The sequence below is a fragment of the Salvia splendens genome, chromosome 17, assembly GCF_004379255.2.
Source record: "Salvia splendens isolate huo1 chromosome 17, SspV2, whole genome shotgun sequence".
Classification (NCBI taxonomy): Eukaryota; Viridiplantae; Streptophyta; class Magnoliopsida; order Lamiales; family Lamiaceae; genus Salvia; species Salvia splendens.
In genome coordinates this window covers 21,310,126-21,320,594 of record NC_056048.1, presented here as the reverse complement: position 1 = coordinate 21,320,594, position 10,469 = coordinate 21,310,126, and the positions used below count along the sequence as shown (strand labels likewise).

Genomic DNA, 10,469 nt, shown 5'->3' with positions numbered 1-10,469 from the left:
AATCCTAGGGATTCACATAATCTATATATTTTGATTCTGATCAATCTAGTATATATTGCATATGAACTAAACATCCTCATTGGAAAGTAGTGTATGCACATGTCACACACATAAATATTGAGACAAGAAGAATGATTATTCTCACAATGGGAAATGGCTTACGCCATGCAATTATTTTTCCCATTTGTTTCCTGACTCAGATACCTTATTCTACGATCACTACGTGTAATCCATCATCTTTAATTTTGCTTCTAATAATAATAGATATCTTATTATTCCAAAATATGGATAACAAACACACCAAATATTCCATTAGATTCCACACATGATTCCTGCACTACAACACTATTCTCTTCACTCTATAAATAGCTTGTCTCCTTAACTCTCCATCTCCTAAGAAGAAGTAATTAACCACTACTCAACTCTTCTTCAAAACCATTTTTTGAGAGAGAATAACAAAATGAAGAGTGGTGGTAGTTTCTTCAACACCTGCAAACCCTATATTGCTATGATATCTCTTCAATTTGGATATGCAGGCATGAATATCATAACCAAAATATCACTCAATGGAGGGATGAGCCATTACGTTCTAGTCGTTTATCGACACGCCATCGCCACTGCTGTCATCGCTCCTTTCGCTTTCTTCTTCGAGAGGAAAGCACAGCCAAAGATAACATTCCCTGTCTTCATGCAAATTTTCATTCTTGGCCTTCTCGGGTAATTAATTAATTAACTAATTAACTCTCTCATTTCATTTCATGTACATGTAAGTGGAATAATTAATTTTGTTTTAATTTTTTTGTTAGGCCTGTGATTGATCAAAACTTCTACTATGCTGGTCTAAAGCTAACATCCCCAACATTTTCATGTGCGATGAGCAACATGCTACCCGCTATGACATTTGTAATGGCCATCATATTCAGGTGAGGGTTCGTCGATGCACACTTGAACTCAAATTAGTATTATAGTCTCCATTTTAGGCCTCATACTAATGAACCAGGGGTTGATTGACTTATATATTGCTAGCACATTTTGCAATTTTCACGTGACGAAATCACATTGTTAATTTATTGAAAATGGGAAAAATAGGATGGAGAAAGTGAATATAAAGAAGGTGATATACCAAGCGAAAGTGGTGGGAACGGTGATAACGGTGGCCGGGGCGATGCTGATGACCTTGTACAAAGGCCCACTAGTGGAAATGGCTTGGACGGCCCACCGCCACTCCACCAGCGGAAGCAGCGATGACACAAGCAAGGACAGCAGCGACCGCGACTGGTTCATCGGTTGCATCCTCCTAATAATTGCCACGTTGGCATGGGCCTCCCTCTTCATCCTGCAGAAAGCAGCACTGAAAACCTACTCCAACCACCAGCTCTCTCTCACCTCAATGGTCTGCGGCATGGGCACCCTTCAAGCCATCGCCGTCACCTTCGTCATGGAACACAACCCCTCGGCCTGGACCATCGGCTGGGACATGAACCTCCTTGCCGCTGCATACGCGGTCACTCTCTCTCTATCCACTTCTTTTTTTTTGTCAGGCGCGATTAAAGTCAAAACACCCCTTTAAATACAGGACGCAAAATAAAATAAAAAAAAAATAGGTCATTACCTAAATAAGGTCATTATAAGAAATTCAGATTTTAAGATGAACTAAATTGGAGTTTGAATGAGCAGGGAATAGTGACATCAAGCATATCGTACTACGTGCAAGGGGTGGTGATGAAGACGAAAGGCCCGGTTTTCGCCACGGCATTTAGCCCGCTCATGATGATCATAGTTGCGATTATGGGATCCTTTATCCTAGCGGAGAAGATCTATCTTGGAGGGTAAATTAATCTACCTAATTAATTACCATATTTGTATAACAATTGTATGTACTTAACAAAATGTATATACGTAACAGGATGATTGGATCAGCTATAATCGTGGTGGGGCTCTACTCGGTGCTGTGGGGGAAGTATAAGGAAGACCAAGAAAACAAACATAAACTCTTACTTGAAGAAATTCCAGAAGTCATCAAACCTAATAATAATAATAATAATAATAATAATAATTTTAATAATAATAATGGGATAGGAAACGTTGAGGAGGAAAAGGCAGCTGCAGTTGCAATTGATCTGCCCATATTTACTCCACCAATTAAACCAACTTGATTAACAAGTTTGACATGATCATCCTAAATTTATAGTAGTATATCTTTTTTTTTATTTTTCTGAGGTTTTTTTTCCCACTTTTTGTTGTTGATTTCGGGTTTTAGATGAATCGATTTTGGTTGGATTATGGAAGCGATGTAAGGAACTAACTACTTTTTCATATATATATATTATGCAACTTAGAGTTGGCTCTTTTCAAATTTAATTTACTTAAACCACTCTAAGCATAACTAAGTTAATTATGATCAGATCGATCAATAATTGAGTATAATGTGACTCAAAAGACATTTTATACTATAATTCGCACTTGCATACAATAAGCTCAATAAACTGATGAACTTTTTATTCATCTTTTTATATAGTATAAATGATCTTTGTCATATTTGTAGTGTAGGCCTACCACTATACATTCACTAAACCCCACCACCTAGATCTCGATCTTGATCAAGATACTTTCTCAAACTTTATTCGGATCGAAAAGAATTTAGCAACATCATAGTAATCCTAACTATAAATAAAATAATTAAAAAAAGTAAGTTATATATTCTTAGTTTAGTGTTTAAATAAAATAAAAAATTAAAATCTTGATATGTTCCAAACACAGGAAAGTAAAATTGTTTGGAATAATATTCTCGAGATTCATTCTCATAGAAATCATTTTCCTTGCCAACTTTACTTTCCTGTCAACCAAACATGACCTAAGAGTGATCAACCACCTATTTACACAGTAAAGATACATTGGGGTGATCAATCGCCTAGACTACATGTGGCAAATTTATACTACTAGTATTTATTATACGTAATAAGAATAAATTAAGAAATCAATCTTGTTTTAACTATACTATGGATCAATTGATGATATTGTAAATGCATTTGTACACCGTTGTACTATGAATAGTGTAAAAGCATACTTTTGCGGAAGAACATGGATGTGGGTGTTGTGCTATTGTAAAAGAATAGAAAATTAAAAATAAATAAAGGTGGATCCGAACCTATATTCGTGCTGTTGCGAAAAAGCATGGAGGTGGATGCTCTTGGACGTGAATATGACAAAGATTAATACTACCACAATTTTTTATGATGAATAGTTTAATCATCGAGATCCACATGGAATATAAAATGTATTATCATATCGATAAAAAAAAACACAATGCCAGCTGCTTTGATTTGAACATAGTTCAGAATTCAGATCAAACTCATCGCCATCCACCTCGAGCTAGAAATCATGAAAAACTCAAAGGATGTCTGCATCTTCAAAATAAATTACAATCCTTAGCGATTTTTGGATTGCAGTTTATTTTGAATTAAATCCGTGAATGATCATGAAATGTGGTCTTATTGTATCTGAAGAATAGCAATCGAATGAGTGATTATTAAGTTGTAAATATTATTTTTTATATTTAAATTAATTTTTATATGTCGTAAAATTTACAATTTTATATCATCATTTTTTACAATTTTTAGTTGTTTTTAATTTACACACAATTTAAATTAATTTTAATTTATATATTACTGATTCAAAATATATAATTTATTTTTATTATGCAATTTTGTACTATTCCAATTTGATTATATAGTTTTCATCAATTCAATTTTCAAATTATAGCAATTTAAATAAATAAGGATGAAAAATAAAACGATGGGACAATAAATAATTAAAATTTGTATAATTTGTTGTTTGATGGTTGTTCGTGCTTGACTGCTTGTGGTAAGACCATATCCAATAGTATTGCAAAACTTAAAATGCAGTGAAGAAATACCTCAACAGTGCTGTAAAACCAATCTTATTAAAGAAAAAATGCCCATTTTTATGGTTACACTAAAACTAAAACCATACCAGAAACACAGATTTTGTTTTATTACATTTATGTTCAAATCAATTTATATTTATCAAAATAGAATAAAGAATGAAGAAAATTAAAATACCGAGACATAAAAACTAACAGGAAAAGCAGCATGGAGAAGAAGAAGATATGAATAATAACCTAATTTAATTCTATTAATATTTGGTTAGTTATTAATAGTGAGCTGGGCCATATTAGTTAAATCGAAAAAAAATTAAATTAATATTATTAGTTAAATTACACTAAACATACAGAGTTAAATTAATACATTTAAATTATATTTGAGAACCCTACACGTTCATAGTTTTAAATATTAAGGATTGTTTATTTAATTTAAAAATTGGCAGAATCATTAATCATTAATTGTCAAAAATAAATTTCACATGTAGTTATATTAATTAATAAATCTTATTATAGTAGGAGTACTATATAATTTAATTTAATTTATTGATAAAGTGTTATGAGATTAGTCTATAATTTAGATAAAATATATAGGTATGATTGAAAAGTATAAAAGTAGTAAGTAAGTGGAAAATATTCTTTTGGGTTTAAGTTTGGTGTAAATGGTCAGGGTAAAATCAATATTTAGTATGATATTTACGCTAAAATAAGTTTGAGTTTAGTGTAATGGTAGAAGAATCTCTAAGGTATATAATGTTGAGGTCCCATGTAAATACTACTCACTCCTTCCCAAAAAAGATGCCACATTGTAGGAATGTAGATGATTTTAGGAGGTTTTGTTTTATGTGTTAAGTGGAGAAAAAAAATATACGGGAACAATATTTATATTAATGTGAAAGAGATAATTTTATAAAAATTAAAATATGAATTTTTAATGAGACAAACTAAAAAATATTGTGACATTTTTTATAAAATGAAGGAAGTAGTTAATTAGCTTATGTTTGTTAATTTGCAAGTTACATCAAGATAGTGAAATACGGGCCGGCCAAAATCAATATGGTGCATAAGATAAAATTTTTGTTGTTTGATATTATTGGATAACCCATGAAATAACTCAATTGTTAACAAATATTACTCCATATTATCTTTAGGGCCAGTTTTATAGTGTGGATGGGATATAACATGGAAAGTAATTTGGGATAAAATTTTCGGGCTGAGAGCATCAGCAGTGGCGCGTAATTCCCAAAAACACCTCCTGCCACGTCATACGGACTTTCCACTGCACTGCCACGTCAGACGGACTTCCCATTGCACAGTGGCGGAATTCCCCTCGGAATTCCCAACGGAATTCCCACATTAAAAAAAATCACAAATTGACAAATTAAATAATTTACGGATTTAATCAATTTACGGAATTAAAAATTCGAAACGAATACGGAATAAAAATTTCATTAACTAGAAAAAAGAAAAGTACATTTCACCAAAATAAAAAAATACATTTCTTCAATTAAAAACTCCATCGACGACGACCCCTCAGCTGTCACACTTCTTCAATAATATCGTTCTGGAGGCGAACATGGGCTTGTTTATGGCGCATGTCGGCCAATGCACGGACTCGATCGACATCGTCATGGGATATCCCCATGCGTACATTGCTAGTGGCCACGCCGTGGCTTGGACCCGCAGCATCAGCATCATCATTGGCCCAATCAGTCAATGCCGGACCTTAATCTTCGACAGTCATGTTGTGCATGATGTCGGCGATGCTTGTTTCTGGAGCACACCAAATGCCCGCTCCACATCCTTGCGCGCTGCCTCCTGACGTTGCGCAAAGTATATCTTCATTTCATCTGCTGGGCACCTGATCGTCTTCACAAAGACGGGCCACATCGGGTATATCCCATCCGCCAAATAATAGCCCATGTTGTGCTAGTTGCCGTTGGTGACGAAGTTGACGGCCGGACCGACGCCCATGCACTGGTCGTTGAAAAGGGGCGACGACTGGAGGACGTTGATGTCGTTGTTCGACCCGGCTACTCCAAAATAGGCATGCCAAATCCACAAATGATAGTCAACTACCGCCTCAAGGATTATCGTTGGATTCTTGGCCTTGAAACCAGTAGTGTACATCCCTTTCCAGGCAGGGGGGCAGTTCTTCCACTCCCAGTGCATACAATCTGCTGCCTAACATCCCCGGAAACCCGTGTTGATTCCCATGCATATCCAACAGAGCCTGACAATCTTCGGGGGTAGGCTTCCGAAGATACCTATCCCCGAATATCTCCCTAACGCCCTGACAAAAATACTTCAGGCACTCTCGGGCAGTCGTCTCGCCGATGTGGAGGTACTCGTCGAACATGTCGGCCGCGCCTCCGTATGCCAGCTGCCTGATTGAGGCAGTGCACTTCTGAATCGGCGTGTGGCCGGGTTTACCAGTCGCATCCTCCCGTACCCTGAAATACCTGTATTGACTCTCCAAAGCGCCCACGATATGCAGAAAGAGCGGACGATGCATCCTAAACCGTCGCCGGAATAGGTTCTCCCCAAACCGTGGCTCTCGGGGTACTATAGTGCGACAGTGGATGGGTCGATCCACCGCCGGCGCCGAGGCCGCTTGTTCATCCCTCTCCGGGCCTCCCTCACACGCGCGTGAATCAGCTGCATCATGTATTCATAATGCCCATCACCATCACCACCACTACCACTACCACTACCACTACCACTACCACTACCACTACCGGCCATTACGGATATGTAAAAGAAATTTAGAGAGAGAGAGAAACTTGTAAATACAAGTGGTGCGAATGAAATGAAGTTCAACGGGATGTATTTATAGGAACCGCAAAAAAAAATTAATGCAATAAATGAGAATTCCGCGCGGACGTCCGCATAGAATTCCCTGCGAAATTTCGCGGATACGCACAATGGTGGACGTCCGCTACGGAATTCCCGCACGCCGGTGGGAATTCTGCAGTGACGTCCGCCACTGCTGATGCTATGAAAGTAGGATTGTGTATGGATAAGAATTTTAGCATATTGTTTTGTAAAAAAATAGTTTTTTGAATTATTGTTTAAATGGGAGCTAAAGTGACATTATTACCCTTCTCTTCTATGCATCTTTTTTTAGTTGAAGAAATTGCAGTAGACGAGTTTGGCAAAATCCAGATCCAAAATTCGTCAAAAATTCCATAATCAATAGATTCATTCATAAATGAGAGAAAATCGAGTTTTAAAATCAAAACCAAGGGTCCTAGAATCGATTTGCAGGCTCAAATTTGCGCAACCGAGAATCCAGATGGAAGAATTGAACCTCTAAAATTGATTCTCAATCCATAATCACAAAAAAAATGGAAAACAACAGCGGCCATGGAGCACGCCAGCTCGGATCTCACTCCGAGAATCGCCACGACAACAAATTAGCGGGTCGCCGCCACTACCGCCATGTCGCAAACGACGGCGGCCATAGCGTTGACGACGGCGAGGGAGACGAGAACTCGAGAGGGGCATACTACCACAGGGTCGCGGATGGCGGCAGTCATGGTGTGAACGACGACTGCCATGGAGTAGAGAGCAGGGGAGTACAGAGGGGAGGGGAAGAAATGAAATGGAGGTGGTAGAGATAATGAAACTAGGGGTAGGAGGGGAAACCCTGGCCCAACAGTAAATTTTCGTGGACTTCTTAACTACGTCCAACAGTAAAAACACTGCACTGTTCACTCGGGCTGGACGGGCTTCGGGCCTGGCTCTCCAGTTGTCCAACTTACAAAACATGAGAATAGCCTAGTTTAATTTTCTTTTCCCAGACATTCCACCCTAAAAAACACGCCCTTAATTTCTTATTCAAAAGAAATCCATAACTTGCAATAGGACGAACAGATATTCATCACTTGCTTGGACGAACAAATATTCATCAATTATTAGTACTACACGATTTATGCCTTTTGAGGACGTGGATGAGATTGCAACATTACAAAGATCTTAGAGTTCTTTCTATTTTTGTTCTAGTACACTAATGAAATTCCATTTTAATGAAGGATATTAGATGTATTCTAAATGGGGGAGTGACGCATAAGAGTTATGCGTCGTTTTAATTAAACGCATAACCCTTATGCGTCTTTCGCTAATAACGCACAAGGGTTATACGTCGTTTAAAGACGCATAACCCTTATGCGTCTTACTCTAATGACGCATAACCCTTATGCGTCTTTCAGTCAGATTTTAACACATAGAAGGCAGAAGCAGTGCACATAATACACTTTCATTTCCTCTCTCGATTTTCCGGCGATTTTTGGCCATTTCCGGCGATTTTCTCCATAAGATCCGGTAATTTATTCATCAATTTAGCTACATTCATCGTTATTCATGGTTATTTCGCTTTCATTTGTTAGTTTTACCCAATTTATAAAATTAGGGCTTGTAGGAAAAATGTCCATAATTGTTGTTGTTTTAAATGTTTTTGATGCAGAAATCATGCAAGTATTTGTGAGTTTGTATTGGGGTGGTAGAGTAGTTCAACTACCACATATGGGTATTGGTTATGAACCACCTCGTGCGAGGAGCTCCATCATATTAAATTCATGTGTTTCCTATTCTGAATTGGTAGCAATGATCTGTGAATTGGTACCCTAATTTGATTCCAAACTACATGTGAAGACTGCTATAACTATGTGGAGTTTGTGGAATGAAAAACAGTTTAAGGTCGTCGAGAGCAAATTAAGAAGGTGGCATGCTGTATGCAAATTTCCAGCAGGAACGACAGTAACAGGGGCAGGCATCATCAGCACCACCGACGCTGAAAAGACGAGGGAATGTAAATGGGAGGTTTCAGTTACACAAAGGTCGCATGACGATATGTGGGAAGTTAGGAAGTGGAAGGATCGACATACTTGTGTAGGCCCCACGATAAAATTACAGTTAGCTTATAAAAATGACAGCTTAGCTGAAGAAATTGCATATAAGCTGATAAAATGATACTTTAACGTGATAATATGACATAAATTTGATAAAATGATAGTTTTGCCGGATAGAATGATACTTTCAGCCGAGAGAATGATAGTTTTGCCGGGTAGAATGATACTTTCAGCCGATAGAATGATAGGTATTTTTAGTGTATAAAATGACATTTTTGTTTAATAAAATGATACTTTTACCTGATAAAATGATAATCTAAGCGGATTAAATGACAGTAACCTTATAAAAATGATAGCTTAGCTGAAGAAATTGCATATAAGCTGATAAAATGATACTTTAACGTGACAAAATGACATAAAACTGATAAAATGATAGTTTTGCCGGATAGAAAGATACTTTCAGCCGATAGAATGATAGTTTTGCCGGGTAGAATGATACTTTCAGCCGATAGAATGATAGGTATTTTTGGTGTATAAAATGACATTTTTGTTTAATAAAATGATACTTTTACCTGATAAAATGATAATCTAAGCGGATTAAATGACAGTAACCTTATAAAAATGATAGCTTAGCTGAAGAAATTGCATATAAGCTGATAAAATGATACTTTAACGTGACAAAATGACATAAAACTGATAAAATGATAGTTTTGCCGGATAGAAAGATACTTTCAGCCGATAGAATGATAGTTTTGCCGGGTAGAATGATACTTTCAGCCGATAGAATGATAGGTATTTTTGGTGTATAAAATGACATTTTTGTTTAATAAAATGATACTTTTACCTAATAAAATGATAATCTAAGCGGATAAAATGACAGTTAGCTTATAAGAATGATAGTTTAGCTGAAGAAATTGCATATAAGCTGATAAAATGATACTTTAACGTGACAAAATGACATAAAACTGATAGTTTTGCCGGGTAGAATGATACTTTCAGCCGATAGAATGATAGTTTTGCCGGGTAGAATGATACTTTCAGCCGATAGAATGATAGGTATTTTTGGTGTATAAAATGACATTTTTGTTTAATAAACTGATACTTTTACCTGATAAAATGATAATCTAAGCGGATAAAATGACAGTTAGCTTATAAGAATGATAGCTTAGCTGAAGAAATTGCATATAAGCTGATAAAATGATACTTTAACGTGACAAAATGACATAAAACTGATAAAATGATAGTTTTACCGGATAGAATGATACTTTCAACCGATAGAATGATAGTTTTGTCAGGTAGAATGATACTTTCAGCCGATAGAATGATAGGTATTTTTGGTGTATAAAATGACATTTTTGTTTAATAAAATGATACTTTTACCAGACAAAATGATAATCTAAGCAGATAAAATGACAGTTAGCTTATAAAAATGATAGTTTAGCTGAAGAAATTGCATATAAGCTGATAAAATGATACTTTAACGTGACAAAATGACATAAAACTGATAAAATGATAGTTTTGCCGGATAGAATGATACTTTCAGCCGATAGAATGATAGTTTTGGCTGTTAGAATGATACTTTCAGCCGATAGAATGATAGGTACTTTTGGTGTATAAAATGACATTTTTGTTTAATAAAATGATACTTTTACCTGATAAAATGATAATCTAAGCGGATAAAATGACAGTTAGCTTATAAAAATGATAGTTTAGCTGAA

The 10,469-nt window shown here is 36.1% G+C and overlaps 1 protein-coding gene across 1 annotated transcript; it reads left to right on the top strand.

Moving 5' to 3' along the window:
• Positions 1 to 382: 382 nt before the first annotated feature.
• LOC121773530 (WAT1-related protein At5g07050-like) lies at positions 383 to 2,356 on the top strand. The gene is made up of 5 exons (XM_042170406.1): positions 383 to 717; positions 807 to 923; positions 1,090 to 1,504; positions 1,678 to 1,829; positions 1,907 to 2,356. The coding sequence occupies exons 1-5, from the start codon at positions 461 to 463 to the stop codon at positions 2,154 to 2,156; spliced, it is 1,191 nt and encodes a 396-aa protein (XP_042026340.1). The 5' UTR covers positions 383 to 460; the 3' UTR covers positions 2,157 to 2,356.
• The last annotated feature ends 8,113 nt before the right edge of the window (positions 2,357 to 10,469 follow it).

Excerpts from the sequence above, each read along its gene's own strand:
- LOC121773530 (XM_042170406.1), top strand. The coding sequence starts at position 461 with ATGAAGAGTGGTGGTAGTTTCTTCAACACCTGCAAACCCTATATTGCT. Across the intron at positions 1,505-1,677 it reads TCCTTGCCGCTGCATACGCG|GGAATAGTGACATCAAGCAT; the intron begins GTCACTCTCTCT and ends TTGAATGAGCAG. Across the intron at positions 1,830-1,906 it reads GAGAAGATCTATCTTGGAGG|GATGATTGGATCAGCTATAA; the intron begins GTAAATTAATCT and ends TATACGTAACAG.